Genomic DNA, 22,407 nt, shown 5'->3' with positions numbered 1-22,407 from the left:
TTTCATTTTTAAATTTAATTTTTAAAGGTTATTTAGCATTTTAATTGATTACACCAAATAATTTATCCTATAGTCAGTTTTACTGTATTTTCTGTAAGCTTTCAGTTTAATTGACAAGACAGAATAAAGGTTTTCCTTTAAAGAATGTAGCATTGCAGTTGTCTTTATACTGTTGAGAAACTACTGATGAAAAATATCAAATTTTTTTTTATTTTTTTGGTTGATTTTTTTTTCTTCCTCCTATGTGACAAGGCTAACCCTTGTTAAATCTTGTGGTGCCTTGACAGTTGCTCACAAAGCATACCTAACTTTCTCACCTTATGACTGGTACAGTTGTTTCTGCTCTTTGCCTCCATGTCATGCCACTGATGCTGGGTATGTTGATGTGGCTTCTGTAGGGTTACTCCTGTCTGCGTTCCTCACTAATAGCTGTGGAAGTTGAGTGAAGAAAGACATCTATAATCTGTCACATGGCAGATCTTTGGTAGGAAGGCTGAGAGAGGAGGAGTGCAGACTTGTGTTTTAATCCCCACTTTAGTTTTAGACAGCTAGTGAATTGCAGCTGAGAAGCACTTGTGGCTTTTTTCCCCTCCCTGCTAAGTTGGTCCTGTTGTCCTGTACCCCTTGTATGGTGTGGGTGTGAGTTTTAATGTCCTTTTGTTACTTTAGTAACAAAGCCTGAGAAATCAAAGAGATTAAGCATCCTCCAGCTGTCCTCGGATTGTGGAGTTTCACTGCTGGATTTAAACTGTAAAAAGGGAACCAAGAGTTACAGGACTTCAGTGGATTTCATGTAGTTTAAAAACAGGACCTAAGTCTTTTCAGTCTGTAGGAAGAATCTTTTTGTCATGAAGATCAATATTGAAGTTAAGCTGAAGTTGGTGTGAAATACCCAAGTTTCTGAGGAAGGATCTCAAAGGAAAGGTAAATGGAAAGGAGTAACTCAAACCAACAAAATTTTAGTTGCATTTGCTTCAGAGTAGCCTATTTCTCATTCAGCTGAGACATAAATAGGGATTGTATGTATTTGAATTTGTGTAGTCTCTGGCTGCAATAGGTGTTAACTCAAGTGAGATATTTGAAGAGCAATATTGTCATTTCTGCTCAGCTGAGAGTTCTGCTTCCTCTGCTGCAGAGAGGATCAGCTATTTCTGTGTGGGCAGTGTTTGCTGATGCCACATCTGAGGTGGCTCTGAAAATACTGAACATCAGCAGCCTTCAGCTTTTGGGTTTTTTTATCCTTTTAAGGTGGTGAAGTTGATCTACCACTTTGAAGTTGCCAATGTAGTTTTAGGAATCTTGTTTTAAGTTATGGCTGTGACTCATTACTCTTTTTCTGGTTTAAGAATGCACAGGGATTTGGGAAGAAAATGATGGTTTATGAATGTTACAGAAGAATGTTGTCTCCAGGAAACCGTAGACAAAGATTTTTATTTGGAACACTTAGAACTTGCAGGTGGTTACTTTTTCTTGTGCCTTACCGAGTAAGTTTAGTTTTATGTTGGAACAAAAATAGCTTTATCTAGTTCTTAATAAAATAGTGTGCTCTAAACTTTAAGACTCTGCTCTCGCATAATCCATAAACTTGTGGATGAGATGGGCCATCTCCCCTTTTCATCAAAAATAGAGCATTACACATAGGCTGTTTTTTGCTTAGGAAATGTGATTTATTTCTATTTTGTATACAGCTGCTTTGAAGTTCTGTTGCAAGCATACTTCATCCTAAACTTTAAGGTGGCTTAGCTCAGGAAAAGAAACTTTATCTGAGCTGGATTTTTAGCAGCAGAAGTTTGTCAGCATCAAGGCCCTTCAGAAGATGGGCTTATCTGTCTCTAAGTGACAGATTTGCTTTCTGTTCCTGAAAACCACATGTGCTGTGGAATCTCATCTCTGTTTGAAGTAAAGATATCTTTCATCTGAGCATGGAGCTGTTTTGTTTAATGCTTCTGTTTGCCACTGGCATTTCTAGAGCAAGTAGAAAAGTACATGTGCAAGTAAGACTTAGGAGCTGTTTTCTGGTTGAGAAATGAACATGGACAAACTCACTTTAAGCTTTCTAGCTTTGTGCGATTCTGTCTTTTCCTGCAGGCTTTGGAAGAGATGAAGATAAATCAGTCTCAAAGAGATCTTTATATTGGAACAGGTGACTTCTCCTGCACTTGAAGACTAGAGTAACACATTAGCACACCATGTAGAGCAGAGGGGTCTTCCATGTATGTGCTTTCCTGATAGCTGACACCAGGTGGGTGTCACTACTTGTTATCTCTGAGTGCCACTTCTCATCATGGTGTGCATCCCCCACTGTGCATGCTGGAGGCGTGCTGGCTCCTTTGCTCCTGAGAAAGAGCTTTGTGCCCTCCTGGTGATCTCTGCAGGAGGATGGCAAAATTTGCGCTCTACATCAGATGGGGAAGAAGCAAAAACCACTTCTTGCAAATCGGAAGCAATATTCTTAGATTAGATCTGCCTGGAGCATCTTAAAACCCTGACAGCCCTCTGGTGCTTTACACAGAGGTGACTGACCTTGAAAATTCATGTTAGTGGTGGGAAGATGGAAAAAAAGGAACCAGTGGGAGACCATAGTGAGGAAGGGTCTATAACACTATTAGTTTTGGTGTAATACTACTTTTTTCCCCCTTGCAATCATGTGACTTGGCATAGCATTAGTATTTCAGGTGCTGGGATGTGTACTGTGGCATGTGGAAAATAGTTTCATATGGCTGTAAGAACAGAACATACCAAAAAGACTGATCCAGAAATAGCCAATCTGGTCAGAGAATTGGTATTCAAGATGCCTGTCTGGTGTATGTCTATCCCTTTCAGAAATGATCTTTTAAAAGGTGGGGAGTGTTCTGGGGTTTTGTTTGGTTTTGGGGTTGGAGTGGGGGTTTTTGAGTTTGTTTGTTCTTGCTGTGTACAGGAATCTGGCTGAAGTTGCTGGATTAATTGGGGTTTGTATACGGGAGTACTTAAACTGGGGAATCTTACACTTTAATGGAAGGATGGAAAATTTATGCAAGTTGTGAAATTAAATAGTACTCACCCCTGTAGTACTGAATCACTGTCTAGCAAAATCTGATGCTACCTCTTCTCTCCCCAGATTCTTAAGCCTAATGAAAAGAAAAAGTACCAAATACAGAGTCTCATTTCTGGTTTTAATATCACAGGTAGGGAATTCCTGAAACTACATGGCTTGCCTTTTATGGATTTGGTCCTTTTTAGAAAAGAAATTCAGGGATGTGAAATGGAGTCACAGAATTTTAGGTAGAATCTTTTTTCCAGTTTTTTTGAGGACCAGTGACTTTCACATTTAGGTGCCTCTAACCCTCTTGCGTATACAGATGATGGTGGGAACAGCACTTGTTGCTTTAAGGGAGGGGCACCTCTAGTAGAGCATTGTTTTCTTCAAAAATGCTGTTTACCATTATCTGTTTACTAGCCTTGTCTCTTGACATTTCCTTTCTTCAATAGAAACTGAAGTGCAAAGAATTACTTTCTTGAACACTGGAGAAGAGTGGAACTAACTCCTCCACTGCCATCAACGATTCTTTGAGGAAAGTATGTCTCAGTATAGACTCTTGTCTGTTTCTACATCTACCAAAAAGGCATCATGGTCTTGATAGAGGAACTTGGTTGGGATAAATCCTGTGCCGCCGATGCAGTAGACTTGAGAGTTTGAGTTAAGCAGTACATATTCCTGCTTGCGTGGTAACTTGTGTGGATCTGTCAACCCCATCTTTGAACTTAAATATGCACAAATTTATATGTGAGAAAGTAACAAATCTTGTTTAAGAGGGCCTATAGGCAGGTAAGTAGGCTTGGGACAGGTTTGGGGCTCTGGTAGTCTTTAAGAATCTCATGGTGGAAGAGACTGAGTTGAGCTGGTGTGTGGGGCATGCAGAGCAGCAGGGGCAGACATTGAAGCTCTGCTGCTGTCACATGGCTTGTGCCAGTATCAAGAATCAAAAGTTCCAGTAACCTTGAAAATACAGTTTGATTCATAAATGGGCAAGGGGAGGGTAGTGATGTGATTAAGTTTGTCAGTGTTGTCTGGCCCAGAGCCATGAATTTTCTTGACCAGTTGAAGGAACATATTTTTCTCTTTACAGTATCAGGTAGTGAAAGAACCACAAAGTTTTCCATCTACTTATTGTGAAAGATACATCTTCCCCCCACTACTGCTCCTCGCCAAGTAGTGAGCTATGGGAACCAAGTTTAGGGTACCAGATATGATACTATCACCCTATAAACAATAATGCAAATTCTTTTCCCAGTAATTTCTGTCTGGCCTACGTATTGCACCTTGCTGACTGCACACCCATAACCTATGTGGTTTCTCACAGCAAACAAATACAAAGGCTAACTTGTTTGATTGTTTTCTGTAGAAAACTTTCCATCTTAAATAGGTAAATTGAAAATGACTCTCAAGAGGAGAGCTCTGAGGATGTACCCACCAGTTCAGAGAAGCTGCTTGCTTTCTTCAAATCCAAACAAAGAGCAGACAGTGTATATTTGAAAGCCTTTTTGTCGTGATTCAGATCATTTGTCCTAGTTTCCAAAGCCAACTCGATAATGTAAGCTAGAGACTTACAATGGGGTATGTCAGTATTTACTCTACCTCTGCTCCACTTCATAACATCCTAGTCCCATTATTTCATCTCTGCTCTCCTCCCATTGTTAAATAGCTTGATTCTGTCAAGTTGAATAAATATCTAAATTCTGTCCATTGGAAAATGGCTCAGTTTCATCAGCAGATATAAATGTGCACAGGGTCTCGAAAATGGAGCAGCACATTGTTGCTGCCTTTGTCTGTCTGTGGGCTACCCCTCTGCACAAACCCACTACAACTGAGATGAAGTGATGAGAGCTGCAGCTCCTGTTCTCTATGGGCTCTACCTTTTGTGCTCTAAGTGAGCAGGCAGTTGTGAGAGCCCAGCACCCGTGGGCTATGCTTTGGCTACCCATGTGCTCATACATCGTGGGTGATGGTAAAATAATGTGTTTTAACTGCTGATTGCCGCAGACATGCTGAAGTAGCATGCTGCATTTTGTAAATATGATTTGGAGCTAATGAAGCAGATCAGCATTTTACATAATGCCATTGCTTCAGCACTAATATGACTAATCTGTTTGGACAAGTAACGATGAACTTCTGAATGGCTTATTGCAGGATGCTTGAGTAGCTCGGTTAGAAACAACAACCTTTGTACTGGCATGATAATCTTTTTATAAGAACAAGTGGCTCGGTTCTCTTCAGAAGTGTACTATTTTTGTTTCAGAGCAGTGGGATGACAAGTCTTGGGGTAATGCATTAATAAAAAGAGAAAAAAATCAGCCGAACTGCATTATAATAGCAGACTGCAAAATGTTATTTGGATCATTATGTGTGCATGGAGAGGAGAGTGGGACTAGGGATGCATAATGATGTAGGATGTCTGTTGAGGAGTAGCAAGAACTGCTAGTGGCTGCCCATAGAAGGTTTTCACCTTTTGCTCGAATATAGTTTAAGTATTTTGTAATTTATTCCTCAAGTAAGGAAGTTATAACAAAAAAAACCCCTAAGCTTCAATGTGCTTGGATTTTTTACAGAATCTAGACAAATCTGCATTACTTCCAGGTCGAGGGATCTGGTCACAGAGTATTTTTGTGTTTGGTAGATTCATGGGGTTTTTTTACCTTTCTGACCCTGTACTTGTGTGTTATGTGCTGTATTTGAGGAACAGTACCAGAAGATTAAATCTCTAATGATGAAGACTGAATGTACTTTTTTCCACAGATGAGTGTAAATGCTGTTGGCTTGCCCTCTTTAAAATGTTACTTCTGGTCTGCTACCCTGCAGTGCTAGCTAACTCTCAAGGAGAGGAGACAGCAACTCAACTTATATAAGTATGTGAGTTGGTTGTAGCTATGTAATTTTAATAAATTGAAGTTGTCTTTTGTGAATTAGTGGTATTGTGGCTTTATGCTTCTCCTGTAAAAGCTGGGTAGGATTTTTAAACCTCTCAACAAGACAATATACCACAGACCGACGTTCTGGTTAGGTGAAAAGCGTGCAGCAGCCTTGGAACTTGCAGCATTCCCCATTTTCCAGCCTGGTATGTTCTTTGTTTTTGTCAAAGGTATATCTGCAGGAAGAAGCTATCTATGCCATGCTGGATAAGTCTTGTGCTTGATAGTGTCTTTTATCTTTCAGTAATATACCTCAGAGAAATGTGTCCTAAATGTGTTCTGTTCCTCTTTTGTTTTCACTAAATAATAAATTTAGCATTGCCTTGGAGCATTGCTGTCCTTTAACTTAAGGAGAAATTTAGAAGAATAGACCAAATAATGGCCTTATTCAACCAGAATCTTTTTATTTGGGTAGATAAAGCTGAAGGTGACTTGATAAAGAGTCCTGTGCTTTGAGAGGACAGATTTCTTCAATGCACTTTTTTGATTGTTGCCATTTTTCCAGCCAGATCCCTCTCTAAAACTGCTGCTGTCATGTTTTTACCTTTCAGCAGGTTTCCTTTACAGAAGAGTTATGAGCCTGTCTGATGCATCTCTGGGGAGATTATATTTAGTCACAGGGAAACTCTCTGTTACAACTATTTCCAAGAAATATAAATGTAGTCCTGAGCTATTGTACCGAGGTTATCATTGTGACAGTACCTAGTTAGGACTGTGAGGTTTGCAAGTAGATTTTGAAGTCTAACTTCAAGTATTGAATTGTATTTACTTTGTTCCAAAACAAATTTCTTCCCCCCTAATGAGTGTTGGATGAACACAGCTGCTCTGCTTGCAACTTGCATAGAATGATTTAGAAGCAATTTTGTGCTTGTGCTTTCTTTTCCTCTTTTTTTCCCCTCCCCAAAATGGTAAACAATGCATAAAATTTACAAGTCCAGAAAAGTAAGGGATAGAAGTTTGGGTTTCAATCCCGTATCCTGAGGCCTAGCATAGTGCTCTCAGATCTCCACATTCTCCACAAGCAAACTTTACTGAGGGAACATGAGAATTTTCTTTACATGCATTAGTTTCTATGTGGTGAAAACTTAATATCATGTGTGGATTCAGGATGTCTTTTTTGCATTAGCTTTAAATGTCTTAGAAGGGATCATCTTCATGTTCATTATGAATTAACTGCTTCTAGTACAAAAAACCCAAAAAACCAACCAAACAAAAGATCCAGTATAGCAGTACAGTCTTCTTCAGAGATGATCTATACCATCAGTATAAAATGACGAAGTTTCATAGATTTGAATATTTCAAGTTAATCTGTTGAGACCAATATCTCTTTCAGATTGGACTTTGAAGTAAAAAGTTTCTCAGTTAAAAAGCTAAGTTGTTAAAAAGTTGTTTCCTGTAGTGATTAGGTTCTGGTGAATTGATGAGTTTATTTTCCAAAGATACTCAAAGGATTTTGAAACTACATGAAGTCTTCAGACTGTACTTCATGATTCAGTAAGACAAGACCTCTGTGATGGCTGCTAAATCATTGCATCCTTGGAGCTGAAATCTCCAAGTCTCCAAGTTCAAATTCAAGCAGAGCCTATTTTCTGGAGGAGAGTGGCCAGTTTTGTTACTGTAGCAAGTTCTGGTTGGCTTGTTGTGTATATTACTGAATGTTAGAATATTCCTTAGTGCTGTCCTACAAATTTGAGGGCCTTTTCCCTACAGTTTATTAGGACAAGCTTTCCATAGTTTATTTCAAATGTAGAAATTTGTCAGGCCTCAATGCCTAATATGGAACTCTTGGTTCCAGGTTGAGCATTGGTCTAGTAATGTGCTTTGCATAATTTTTACCATGAATTTAAGGTAGCTTCAGGGAAGCGATCTCTGCATGTTAAGTAACTGTGGTCTTGGTTTATGGGATAAGCCTTCCTAACAGGACTTTGGGCTGTTGGTGTCATTGCTGGGGAGGAGCACATGAACCGACTGCTGAAGCCAGCTTGTGGAGACAGTGGTGAGTTCTGCCCTGGAAGTAGCAAAACCTGAGGCAAAGGATTAGCAAAAGTATTTCAAGGAGATGGAAAGAAAGTGGATTATAGGGTAAAACAACTGGCCAAGAATTGCTGAAATGCCAAGTTGTATAAATGTTTGAGTACAGTTGCTATGCTTGCTCAAAGCCTCTCTGCTTGTGAGCAGTCCAAACAACTGTATGCTTTTGTAGGAAAAAGACAATTTAAGTAAATGTGAATCAGAAGTGTTTTTAAACTCACCTAGTGAGTTCTCACATTATATTAATGATTCTAATAGCAAATAGTTCAGTAGAGCTGTGAGAGAAAGTATGTCTAAACAGCTTTTCATACTGAGTTAGTATGCAAAATGCAAATTGGATGAGGTAAACTACACAGTTCCTTTCCCTTAATTACATTCTGGGTCACTGGCTTATTTGCTTCAAAAACCAGCAGGAGGCCACTACAAAAACACAGATTAGAGTAGAATGTTGAGCAAGACAAACTGGGGCAGTAAGGGGAAATGTTTTTCTGCTTTGGAGGGGCAATTCTCCCTCTCCTTCCTACTTCCCATTACAACTTTGCAGATGTTCCCATGGTGTAAGACTGTTCTCAAGCCTTCTTCTCCTCATCTAGGTTTGATAGCAAAACCAAAATAGATATGCCAGTGTTCCTTGGAGCTGAAAGCGAATCCTGATGACTGGTTGCCTTTTTCTTACATTGCCAAGCAGTTGATTCCTCAGGTTTTGGGGAGGTGCTTCAGCTGGTGGCGGTGTTCCAGCCAGGGAAAGCCTTCTTTCAAGCAGGGTTGGATATTGGGAAAAGTTTCTTCCCCTGAGGACTGGGCACTGGAACAGGCGCCCCAGGGAGGTGGTCAGAGCACCAAGCCTGGCAGAGTTCAAGAATTGTTTGGACAATGCTCTCAGGCACATGGTGTGAGTCTGGGGATGGTCCTGTGTAGGGCCAGGAGCTGCACTCAAGGATCATGATGGGTCCCTTGAACTCAGCATATTCTGTGATTCTGTGATGTGGTTATTTTTCATTAAAAATGCTTCATTGAATAATTTTATGGTGTTTCAGTTTAGTCTCATTGTCCTTTATGTAGTTGTATGTGATCTTCTAGCTATCTAGAAATCATCTACTAGTTAAAATGCCTAGAAATTAGATTATCTCATTAAATCTGTTAATGTTGCAATACTGTATATGAAACTTCCATTAAAAAAAAAATTCAAAATGTGAGTTCTACAGATCTGAAGTATAATAGAATAAGGTTCTTTTGGAGGTTGGCAATGCTTGGCATTTTGTACCCAACATGCTTCCCATGTGCAAAGTAAACAGTTTGTAATTTAAATTAATTATTGTTTTGCTCCTAATAATAAATTTCACTGAATAAATTCTTGTTGCTGTGATACTATAAATTAAAGTGCTGCAACTATAATATATCCCTGACTTCTTCCTTTCCTTTCTTGCTGAGGTGGAGATGAAGATATATGGAACATAAATAGAAAGTGTCAAAAAAAAAAAAAGTCCTCAGGAGTCTCAGTTCTCCCTCAAAGGAGGGTGAGTGGGCAGAGGAATCAAAATGATAGTATTTTGGGAAGGATTCTTTTCAAAATCTGTCCAAATGCTTTACAGATTTAATCCTGCAAATGTTTGTGAATGAGAGGTTCACAGACCTTTCCTGTGGTTTTTCTGACAGCAAAGCTTCATGTGTGTTTTAGAGAGGAGAGTTTTACTGCTGTTCCTTTTTGTGGATGTGTGGCTGTCCCCACTCACACAGTTAGATCCCTGGACAGGGGAAGCAAATGAGGTGGTTTTGATCTTGTTCCTCCTCTCTGTTCAAGAGAGATAGCACAGGAGAGGATTTCTGCCATTAGGGTATGTGATCATAAAGGCCTGGCCATTTGCATTCCTCTGCATGGAGGTGACCTATGAAATGGCTTTCAGAAAGACAAATGTAATGTGATCCCTTCCTCTGGAAGGAGCCAGGCACTAAAGACAATTGGTCAGCGGGTGTGGGTGGGTCACAATGGGAGAGCCTGCTTAAATGACATCTTATTTTAGGTTTTACCCCTGATTACAGGGTGGAGTGTTCAATACAGTTTTAATAAGATTAGGATGTGCTGAACTTTGAAAGGATGTGCTTTGGAGAGGAATGGTTTTGGTTTTGTTGGGGTCTTTTTGTTTTCAGATGCTAGCATTGGGCAAGGATGGAGGGTAGAACAGTTTCATTTGCTCAGCTTTTTTCAAAGTAAACAGTTTAACTACTGTGTCTCTGTGTAGCCACAATATTTTTTCCAATGGTAGAGAAAGCATTCATTTGTAGGGCAGAAAAATGAAATACCATTATGGTCTGACCACAATCAATATACTTAAATGAACTTACTTGTGCTATGTATTATACTGAACACTGTTCAGCTGGACTGCTCTTGTGGTATTGAGAAGTCTTGGATTCAAATGCCAGTGAAGCTGATGCTTGACTTTGAGGATGGTGTCCTCCCAAATGTAGGTGGACTTTTCAGACTCCTCTGGGAATTTTCACTGAAAGGAGAAAACTTGGATGAATAGCCCCAGCTTCAAGTTGATCCTACTAGTGTTGTACAAAGGACTCATGGTGGGTATTTATGGATCCTTTTCTAAAATTATCAGGAACCAGAGTTAAAGTGGTGCTCTGATGAATTTAAATTCCTGAGGTTGTTTTTAGCACGCTCACTTTCCTGTCAAAGCTGAAATTTATTTATATCAAAACTTGTTTTGATTTCTCCTAGATAACTTCCTGAGGCCTCAGGAGCTCCAAATCAGACTATGTACTTGGGAAACTGGACCTTTGTCCAGGCTTTTTCCTGCTTTTGCTGTGGGTGTGGGAATTTTCAACATTTTTCTTACAGGGATGTATAGCATCAAAGAAGAAACTTTTAGAGTGTAGTCAGGCTTATGAGCTAGTACTTGTGATTATCCTTTCACAGACCCATGGAGTGCTTTGGACAGAAAACTGGGTTTGGAGATGACTCAGATGTGTGATAGTTCGTTTAATTTAAAAAGGGAATGGAAAAAGCCAATGTCTTCTGTTTTTTTCCTCTCCTTTGTAATAAAACCGTATGATGTGCACTCCTAGACAATTCCCATATGCTATCCAGTTACTCCTAGTCTCTGAGGTAGGAAAGAGAAGAAACTGTGTCAAACCTGATATCTGTGGGCATGTGATAAATCTTCTCTGCCTGTTTCCAGGGGTAGAAAAGCATTGAGAAAATGTTCTCTTTCATGTTTCTTCATGATGCATATCTCTCCCCACTGTTCCCTTCTTCACACTTTATAAAATCAGCTTTCCTTCTGTCTTGTTGTTTTTTCCCCCCTGAGGAATGCGGTCTGAGGCACAGAATTTTGCTGCTGACACACATTTAATGTATATCAGCATAATCCAACCTTTGTCATGTAAATTTGACAAAAGAAAACACTTGAATGATTGAAGTCAAGTTAGTGTGAATCAAAGGGTCTGTGTTCTTTAGCAAGGAAACAAGGTGGATGGCTATAAGCAGGCAGAAATCCAGGTAGTGAAGCTTTCCAAGGGTATCTGCAAATCCTGTCTCTCCTTTGTCATCATCCAGGCTTCTGTGTGGTTCTTTGAAGCTGCTTTTGCTGATAAGAGAGAAGTGGAAAAGAAGGGCTGTTAAGGTGATGTTAGGAACGGTCTCTACAGTGTTGTAGGAGAGGGAGAAAGAGGCAACCGAGAGTGTCCTTGTGGCTCGTTGCAGCTCTCACTTTCTGCTGAATATGTGCTCCATGCCCACTTACTGAAGTCACAAGCAAACTCATTATTGCTCTGACTAGCTCCTTAAAACAAAAGGTTTGTATGAGCATCCTACATAAAATCACATGCACATAGAAATATTGATGACTAGTACATGGGAAAAGCAGCCAAGGTACAGACATAACATGTATGGACTGAGCTTACCTAGCAAGTTGTGAACAAAATAGCTGATATGATCGAGTAGATTGGATTATAAGGTCAGCCAGAATTCCTTCTAGCAATAGCTTGAAATCTTATGTTAATGAAGCTGAATTTTAAATGACAGATAAGTCTCTGACTAATTGCTTGTGCTGTTTCTTCTGGCTTTTGTATTTCTGTCTTTGTGCAATTTAAAGCAGTCACTCAATCTTTACATACTAATTCCTCTCTTTTTATTTATTAGGTATTGTGGCTTTTGATTGTAGATGTTGCCAATTCCAAATCCAGAATTCTGGCCTTTTCTTTGCAGGGCTAAATTTTGGAGGGACTTGACTGAACAAGTTATATATTTTTCAGTATAGTTTCATATCACAGTTATTTGTGATTTTTTAAACTAGACATAGTTGAGATGTGCTAGTAATAGATGTGCCTTGCAATATTCTACAGAATTATTTTGATGTAAGCTATTTATCAGTTGGGTCCTATGATAAATCTTGAGTTTAGATTTTGATCTGTGAAACAATGCCGGTACAGTGGTAGGAAGCGTCATACTTAAAATGTTTTACCTTAACAAGGATTTAGATTAGTACATGCTTTTAGATATGTAAGATGCCTGACTCGTTTCTTCTGATAAAAGAACAAGGAGAAAAATCACTGTACTTGGAACTTGAATATGTTTAAATATACACAAAGTAGCTTAATCATCTTGCAGTTGATGGAATTTTAGTCTAGAATACTTTGAAAGATAACTTTTGTGTTACGTAAGAAGTTAATGCAAAACAATTCTTGACCTAGCATGCACATGTGTTCCTCTGTAGCTTTTTAAAAAAATGTTTGACTACCCACATCTTCCCTCCTTGGGGCAAGGCAGGTATGTTCCAAGGGCTTGTGGGGGTTTGCTAAGCTTTTGCTGATAAGGAGCATGGATTCCTACATTTCTGTTGTAGTACTAAGGCATACTGATGAACTTCTGCCAGGGGCTGTCATTCTTCCTTCTCAGAGGAGTGTGTGTTCAAGTGGTTATTTTGAGCTTACATTGCCATGCCTCATGTTGAGCATCTAACACTGATAAAACCTGAAAGCTGCAGCTAACTTCAGTGTAATTTTGCTCTTCAATTCCATCAAGACTCAAGCTTTGCCTAAAACAGTTGGTTAGCTCAGAGCTTTTGCCAATACAGCAATTGCTTTAGACAGGATAAGTATCCTTTGGGATGCCAGGGATTTTACTGTGCTTGTGGCTTTATTGTGCTTTGGGAGTATAACAAGTAGAATTCAATTTTTGCATGACTTCACCAGAAAAAAAGTGCATTTTCAGCATTTTGTTCAGCTGTGCGTTATAGGGGCTGAATTGAGAAGAAAGGGGAAAGGTCAGTTGAGCATTCATTGGGTCCCATCCTACAGAAGCTGTACATGCTGTCATGAAAGTCATGGCAAGTAATGGTGACTTTGTAAGTATTTTTATTTGGCCCCATCTATTACATTTTCACCTCTTTAATATTAGTGCGTAGAACTGTATGACTTGAAAGTGGAGTTTTTTGAGGCCATCTTAATAAGGGATAACTTGAAATATATTGCTGAAGTATTCTTTTAAAGAAATACATGTAAGGAATTTGACCAGAATTTAGCACAAGTCTTCCCAGTGTAAGACTAACTCTGTTTTAAATTTACTTTGACCAAAAATACTTGATAGATTATGTCACTGAAGAACTTAGTCAGTAGCTTCCTTAAATGAATCCTAAGTTCAAGATGGGAAAGTTGTTTTAGATAAGACTTCCTGGAAGCCTCTAGACCAATATTGCAGCATTTTGCAACTTTGTTAAAGCACAGGAGGAAGATGACATTTTTTCTTGATGGTACATTTTCAGGATATCTCAGTTATTTCTCCTTGGAGAGGTGACATATGGTTCTTTCCCAAAAGAGTTGGTATTGAGTTTTACTAGGTGACTCTCTCCCTTTTATAAGCTTTCTTCAAAATGAGATATTTGAACAAAACACAGAATTCAGCCTGCATCTCCATTGTATTTTTAATACAAAAGTTAAACCTTTTAAAACAAAAGCAACCAAGTGTGCCTTTATTTTGCTAAAGTAAACAACCCTGCCTGCATGGATTTCCTGCAGACAGGTGAAGTGAATGGGGATGCAGAAGTCTGAGAGTGAATGTGAAGGACCCGTGTTTCAGCTGCAGGAGTAGTCTGTAGGGATAGATGGGGTGAAGAGTTTAAGAACCAGGTGGCTTTTCAGTTTGTTGGTGGTCACTCTGTGTTTATAGATGTTTGCTTGTACAAACTGAACTTCAAAATCTGTCAAAATAACATTGAAGCAGCTAGATCTTGAGTTCACTTGCTACAGTCAGAGCAATTGCATTCCAAGGCTTTGTGTTTGCTGTCTCTACATAGTAATCCAGATGAATTTCCACTGTGCTTGGGTGCTTTTAATTGCAAATAGCATCCTGTCCACTGCTACATATCCTGCTTTAGCTTGTTGCCTTTATTAGGTTGTCCTAGTGTAGGAGTTGTGCTGGTTAGCAATGACTCTTCAATGAATTCTGCTGAATTACTGTTAGGTTTGCCTTCAGAAGCTTTTGCTTATATTTGGTTATATACTTTGATACTTAGGTTTTGACATAAGAGGTATTACAGCCATCATCCATGGATCTACATGGCACTTGATAGAAAAGCTTTTCAGAGAAGTAATTTTTGTTGCATTTTGCCTGTGATATCCTTTGAAGTGTTGATTCCATCGTTTTAGGGCTCCTGTGTCAAGATGGTGAGTCTTGTTGAGAACAAGATAAAGGGAATGATCAAGTGAACTAAACTCTGTCTCAGTGGGGAAAGAGGGATATTTTCTGAATTATTAAATACATAAAAACCTTTCCTCCAGTGAGGATTTACTTTGAAGTATAAGGCAGGAATATGGCTATAAAACTATTAACTATGTTTTATTGTATCATATCATGTAATGGTAATCCTTGTTTTTAAGGGTGATCTTCCTGTAAAGTAGGAGGAACATGTTTTACAAAGACTAAAGGGTTGTCTGTGTTCTACTCTGCCAGTTTTGTCTCATATTGAATGTTTTCTTAAAGAAAAGGATGAGTTTAACACAGTTCAGTAAAATTCATCATTTGGAGTCTGCTTTTCTGTCTCAGGTGAAAAGATAGCAGAGCCTTCAAGTAGTAGAGCTTGAACTGCTAATTCCTAAAGGATACTTAACTACTTCAGTTTCCCCCAGCACCCATACAATACAGAGTGCAGCAAAATGAGGAGTATAATGAGTAAACTATGGAACTATGCTGATAGTTACATGCCCTTAAGAACAGTATAATGGTGACCAAGTTCCTCCTTGACCAAGCAGTATAGAATCAGTCTGCAGCCTTGTGTTAAGTCTTGCAGCAATCTTTAAGAGTCTAAGTAGCTTTGAGGGAAAAATTCAGTTCCTAATTTTGGAATGATTTGACAGGTGAAACTTCGATATATATTCTTGGTCTGTTACCTTTGCAAAAGCAGCCTGCTAGTAGAGACTGTGAGGTGAATCTTTGGTCTAGTTAAATATAAAACCTGCTAATTCTGTGCCTTTTTTTCTAAATTATGATAGTGGGGACAAGAAAAAATACTTCTAATAAGCATGTGTCTGTATGTAGGTTTTCTTTGTAAGTTTCAAATAAAAAAAGAGAGCAGTACAATAGTTTAAAGTTTTACTTTTTTTTTTTTGCTTCCTTTGCCACCCTCTTTTTCTTTTTTAAATCTCACTTGCTGCTTTATTTTTATCTCATTGCACTGGGGCTTGCCTGAAGTCATCAGTGCTGTCCTTAGTTTGACGAGAATGAAAGGGGAAGCAGCCTAACATGACTGAAAAGCTTCAGAAACATTGCAGACAGTAGTTTCATCTGTATTTAATGAAAGGGCTTGAGCAAAAGTAGAAATCTGCAGAATGATCTGGCAGTAAGGTTTCAGCAACAGCAATTGCAGCATAGTTTCCCAAAAGGTGGGCAAAGACACTCAAGGGCTTTCTGTGTGTTTTGAGCTAATTGAGGCCTCTCTGCACTTGTATTTAGGCAGGACCAGCGCTGAGCTTTGATTTGCAGGTTTGCAGGCAGGGTGGGATGAGCTGTTCTGGTTTCAGTTCAGTGAGGTGGTGGGGATGGTGCTCCAGGTGTGAACTCAGGGGCTGCCACCCACCCTGCTGGCTCCCCCTAGGGAGTAGCCCAGCTTTCCCAACTGGATTCAGATCAAAATCTTCAAAACTGAATGGTGGTTTTTGGGTGTTCTTTTGCTCCAATGCGTACAAGAATTGATATTCACAGAATATTTGTGTGTGTAATATCTTGTTTCTGAAATGACTTGCTGAAAGCCGTGGGTGGGTTTGATTATATATCCTCTCCAGCAGCAGCCACTCTGTTACAGCTCTGGCCCCTACGTGCTATTCCTCTGCTCTCCATGCTGAACTACTCACCATGAGCTGTCCCTAAGGCCTCTCAGTGAAAAGGAGAAGCAAGAAATGAAAGCAGCCTGTTTTGTCTGAAAGGGCTTGGGGACATCTTGCGAGGAGCAGCTGATGTGGTAGGGCTGATGCAATGCTGGCCTTGGGTTGGGGGCCCAAAACTGTGCAGAGGAGGATGATGATCTCTGTAGCTGCCCAGCTGTAGCAGGAAAAGTACATCCCTAAATTAGGCACTCAGAGTTATTTAAGTCACTTCTGAGAAGTCTCAAACTTTGACACTATTCCTACTGAATAATAACTTAAGCCTCTCTTACCACTGGCAAATACCCGAGATGGCTTGGGGGGCGGGCAGTCTCTCCAGCTGGCTGGGCTGCCTGCACCATGCAGGTCATGAGGAATTTTTAGTTTTCATTCCATCAAACCAATATTAGTAATAAAAATAAGACCTGCTGCACAGAAGTGAACGTGTTTCTTATGTCAACACTTTCCCCTGCTCTTATTTTGGTAATGTCTTAAGTTGCTCTTTAGAGACAGACTTTATTGGCTGTACTTTTCAGACAGCGGGGAATACGAAGTACTTGCAACTTAATCAGCCGTATTGCTGAAGAGAGATTTTTTTTTTTCTCCCCAAGTACTTTTATGTCCCATAATGAGCTGGTATTTTATAACTTCTGATGGTAATGTATTCCATATGCCTTTCATCGCTGGGATAAAGAGCTTTACTCCAGAATCCAAAGCTAGTGGCTATTTAATAGCAAGTGGGTATTTATTTAATAAAGTTTGAATTCTCTGCACCAAGCAGGATGTCAGTGTGTTGTGTACGCGGAGCTTCCTCAGGCTGCTTGTGGTGAGATCTTAGTTCTTTAACATCATGGAAAGATTACTCCTGTCCCATTCTGCTTCCTATGAAGCAGGGTAGGTTCTGTGATTCTAAAGACGGTCCTGTTTCAGCCAAATTCCTTGCTTTTCTTTATCCTTGTGAATACCGCTAGTTTCCCTCCAGGACTTGGGAGGAGTTAAAACTGAGAGGAATTCAGCCATGAATATCAAGATAGCCAAATGAGTGGTCTGCTCATAATTCCTTGAGGCATCTCTTCTAATGCCTTGCACAGAACAAAGGTCCTTTTGTGGGGGTGCTTAGGAGTTGCTGTAGTCTTGGAGATTTGACAGGAATGAAAAATAATCTTTTTATGGTTTCTTGCTAAAATACTCAAACTGCTTTGGTTGGGCTTAGCATTTGAAAAACATTTTCTGGTATATGACTCTTCTGGATGTTCTGGCTTATTTGCCTTCACTCTGATCAGTGCAACAATAATTATAATACAAAGTTTTTGGCAGGATTCAAATTTATGTTTCAAGTCACAAAGGATCATCATTGCCATTTTATCTGCACGACTGTTGGCTTTGGTATATTATCACAGGCCCTTGTGAAAACTCATTTGCTTCCTTCAGGGTTAGTTAAAACTGAAGAATCATCTCAATATGTGAATCTCATGCAGCCTTCTAAGTCTTGAATTGGAGGTCTGTGAGGCAAATTGAGGGACCTAATTTCAGAACTGCTGATGCTTTTACTGAAAACAGTGCTTCCACTGGCACTGTTAGAGGCAGGGTACCTCAAAACCAACAGATTTTTGGTGGTGATGCTGTAGTTGTGCCGTAATTTGTGGTGTTTGATTCATGGCCTGAAGGCATTCTGCTGTAGCCCAGATTGCTCCCCATCTTTCTATACTCTTGGAAGAAGAAAATGTCACTTGCCTTCTGATTTGGTTGTTTTCCAGGTCATAGAAAAGGCAGGTGCAGTTCTGAGCCTTTCCCTTGTCCTCCACTCCCCAGCCTGTCAGGGATGAGCCCTCTTGCAGGAGACTCTGCCACCTGCTGCTTTCCTCCTTGAAGTGAGGAATCTAAGCCAGCCTTAGATTGCTTCACATTCTTTCCAAACCCCGTCCCACTTCTGCTGTGGCAGAGCGCACTGTCATTTAAACTTTTCCTGCTTTTATGTTCTCTTGGCAGCTAATTTAACCTGAGCTCTTTAAAGCTTAGTCTGTCCAAGCTTATTTTTTAGTGGGCAAGGCTGCTACTTTTCAAACAGCTTTTGCTCACAGTTACCTGCAAAAAATACTTGGGCGGATTTATGAATCTAGGAATTTAGTTCAACAACTAGTTGGTATGTCCTTGATTAACCTCTGTTTAAAATCAAAATAAGCCAGTAGCTTTTAACTCTTTTTTTCCCCACTTGCATGATAATAGTATCACAGTGTTTTATCAAATATCAATGATGACAGTCCTTAAGCAGGAAGAAAACTGAATATGTGAGCAGATTGCGTCTCAGGCAACAACATGTGATCCAATATTAAACATGAGCTTTTCAAGTTACAGAATCAGGGAAGAGCCCAGGTTGGAAGGAACCTTGAAAGATCATCTGGTGCAACCAGATGGTTGGTTATGTGGTGAAGTAGACAAGAAATGGAAGAGAGAAATCATTTGCTTTAATGAAATTGGTCCCGTGTTTATTTCTGTATGTTCTCATCAAGAACCTTCTGGCTTTCACTTAGCAAAGGACAGTACTTGCTGGGAAAAAGGCACCTTAAATCCTTTGAAGGGTTCCTTGGAGTTTAAAGGATTGGTTTGTTTTTTTTTTTTTCTTGTATTTGTAGGAGCAACTGAAGGTTCTTATTCCAGTAATTTTCTAGTCAAATATGAAGTTTGAGAGAAAATACAGTTCATATCTAGCAGGAATACTTCTAGTGATGGCTCTCTTCCAGTTTTTTTAATAAACCTTTACTAATGGTACTAATCTTGTGACTTACAAATGCTGAGAATTAACGTGAAATTTTAGGAACTATTTTTCAGAGAATTCTGAGTAGTTTCGCAGTTCCAGCTGTGCCTAACATCATGTACTTAGTCCAAGAGGGTCTGGTCCTAGAAAGCAGATTTCTCAGGCATCTGAATTTATTTTCCCCTGTAACTTTTTCCAAGACTAGCTTTCCAGTACTCCTTGTGAAGTGTGAGTACCAAGCGTGGTAGTCTTTTTACCACTGGACTAGGCAGGATAATGCTACTACTTGATTGCCCCAGAATGCTGTTGTGTTTCCTACCAAGCATCTTGGCTGCAGCACTGCAGCCAGAGCTCATACTCTTTCCTATCCATGATATTCCTAAAACATTTCTGAGGTTTGGTGTTTTCCAGGACACAGGTCTGCCCAGATAAAGTGCAAATTATGCCTTTTGTTCCTGAATGTTTGTGAAAGTTGCATTTGGTTCTGTTGAAATGCTAAATGAGCTTGTCTTCCCAAGAGACTGAATTTATGTCTTGCAGTCTTAAGGGGTTTCTATCAGCAGCATGTTCTGCTTCTCCTGGGAAGTTAGAGAGCACTATCAGTTGTCTTGTGGCTTTGCACGGAATGGGTGTCTCATTTCCCTGTGTTAGGCAAAGAGTTAATCCACAGTTTCTGTGGCTGGATATGAATTTGCTTGGCAGTGTAACTACTGCTTTCTTGGAGCACCTATTTTTGAATTTGATGCTGATACCTTGTGGGCATTAAAGTTTCCGTGTTTCAGCTTCAAGCAACGGTGATGTTCCTGCAGATCCAAACTGGCAGACATTGGTAGCCTAAATGCTGGTGTTTATTAGAGCAGAGCAAGGCTTGAGGGTAACTGTGCCAAGTGTTTGCTCATTAAATTGGCAGGAAGATTCAAAAAGGCTGCTTTTAAAGATAGGGACAAGAATTGGCATGGGCTGGCAGGGGTGAGAGAATGGCAGTGGATAGGGCATGTGGTAGGTGTCTTCTATCTTTCTGTAGACAGTTTGAAGGCAAGAGCAGACTCATTGAGACAAATGAGCTGTCATGCAAGCAGGAATAATAGCAAGTTGAAGTAATAGTGTGTAGCACTTGTCACTGCTGGAGATCAGTAGGCACAGCTCTGAAATATTAGTGTTAGAATCAACTCTTTGCTTTTCTGGAGTCCTAATGAGTTATTAATTCCTTGTATTTAGGAATTTTGGTAAATATTAGTGTGGGGAAATTAGTGATTTATCTTTTATCATGATAGGGAAGCTACTTGAAATTAACATACCCTTTGGTTTGTTTATCCAGGGGAGCTCCCTCCCAAAGTTCATTGACACTGGTGTTCTTACATAAATTTGAACTGGTTTAACCTGAACATGATTAGCTCTTGTCTCTGTTTGCCAAATACTTACATGTATTTGGATTACTCAAATCTGGGCTGGACTGTTTAGGGTTTGATAGGGTAACTTGGTGTAGATAAATCAGATTAGAATGAGTAAATTGTGCCTCCCGTTTACATCCTGAAAGAACAGAATGAGAGATGCTTGTCTTTGTGTTGCCATCGCTCACAATGTTTTCTGTAGAGTAGAATCTTATTAATAGATTAGATTAGTAGAATCTGAGACATTTAAAGTCATTTAACAGATTTGGTCTAATTGGTAGTTATGCTAATAATATGAATTACTAAAAATAATGAATTCATTGTAATATGCACAAAATAACCTCACTCTTCCAAATCTTTACTCAGACTAAAGCAGGGTCTTTGAGGGATTTCATCTACATTGCCCCTGCTAATGTAATGGCTGAGTGTGCTGCCTCTGCTGTGGGGTTTGGACTGAGCAGTGTGGGCTGGAAGAGGTAGGGCCTGTGTTCTTGGGAAGCTTTTGAAGCTGTTTGAACCATGACCTGAAGGATAGCCAGGAGAGACATGGAAATGCAAAGATATGGGTCAGCATGCACTACATCTCCCCCTTCTGCAGTTACCGCACGCCTTGTGAACTCAACAGGAACCAATTCCTAATTGTTGCGGATGAACATTTGATTTCCAGGTTCCAGAGAGAAGGCTGATACCATTAATTGGTGCTTCTATGGTTATTGCAGATTATTTAATGTGATCTGCTCCTTATCATACCAACCTGTCATATCCTTCTACCTATGGAAAAAGACTGTACTGAAGCTAATATTAAATTACCTGCTTGCATGGTTTTGAAGCTGTACATCATTTGCCATGCTGCAGTTTGTAGCTTGAAAATTTCCTGATCAAGTCTCAGGATGACTTGAGTGAAAGAGGCAAAGATTTTCTGTGATTAAGTGGATGCTTTTGTTTCTATTTCAGGAAAGCCCCACAGCACTGGCAGCTCCGAACGGATTCAGCTCTCAGGAATGTACAATGTTCGAAAAGGGAAAATACATTTGCCAGTCAACAGATGGACAAGACGCCAAGCTATCCTTTGTGGAACATGCCTAATTGTCTCATCAGTAAAAGAGAGCCAGACTGGAAAGATGCATGTCCTCCCTTTAATTGGTGGAAAAGTAAGATACTTTATTTCATTTATTTGCTTGGTTAACCCGTGTCTCTTTAGGAAGAGAAGATTGCACTCAATTAGGATGATTCTGACTATCCGAAAGCTTGTTTCTATAAATGGGATTTTCAAAGTATATAAATGACTTTTGATTATGGTTGGTCGTATTTAATGATTTAGAATATTTGAATTACAAGCTACAAAGAAAAGCAATGGATGCACAATTAGTGTCTTTTTCTGGTGTGCAGTGTTAAGTGGTTTATGTATGCAGTAGCATACAGCCAAAGGATACATGCAGGTCTGTTGTGTATGCTCTCTGCCATTCCTCCTCATTGAGGTTTTATCCATGCTGGGTTATTCTTAAGTTCTGAAAATTAATAAATAAGGGCATGGGCTTATTCTGAACATACTGGGAGGAGTTTTTGAGTATTCAACATTGTATGAGTAGTGGTCTGTTGTAAGCTAACAGCAACAAACATTTTTCCTTGTGAAAAGCAAAAACCAGACTTTTTTCTGATAGATTTCATCTAAAACCCAGGAGTTCCAGACTGAACACAAGGAAATATTTTTTTCCCACTGGGATGGTGACTGAGCACTGCCATGGGTTACCCAGATGGGTGATGGCATATCCATCACCCCTGGAGATACTTAAAAACCATCTGGACATGGTCCTGGGCAACTGGCTTTAAGTGGACCTGCTTGAGCAGGGTGTTGAACCAGATGACCTCTGGAGGTCCCTTCCAGCCTTAACTCTTCTGTGAAACTGTAGTGAAGACAGT

The 22,407-nt window shown here is 39.7% G+C and overlaps 1 protein-coding gene across 1 annotated transcript in view; it reads left to right on the top strand.

The window, feature by feature from the left end:
* PHLPP1 (PH domain and leucine rich repeat protein phosphatase 1) overlaps positions 1-22,407 on the top strand; it is a 136,174-nt gene that overhangs the window by 51,176 nt on the left and 62,591 nt on the right. The window contains 1 exon segment of the mRNA XM_036404987.2: positions 21,442-21,638. Coding sequence (XP_036260880.1) covers positions 21,442-21,638 — 197 coding nt within the window.

The sequence above is a fragment of the Molothrus ater genome, chromosome 1 (genome assembly GCF_012460135.2).
Source record: "Molothrus ater isolate BHLD 08-10-18 breed brown headed cowbird chromosome 1, BPBGC_Mater_1.1, whole genome shotgun sequence".
Lineage (NCBI taxonomy): Eukaryota > Metazoa > Chordata > Aves > Passeriformes > Icteridae > Molothrus > Molothrus ater.
The sequence above is the reverse complement of the archived record's forward strand: the minus strand, read 5'-3'. Positions and strand labels throughout refer to the sequence as shown.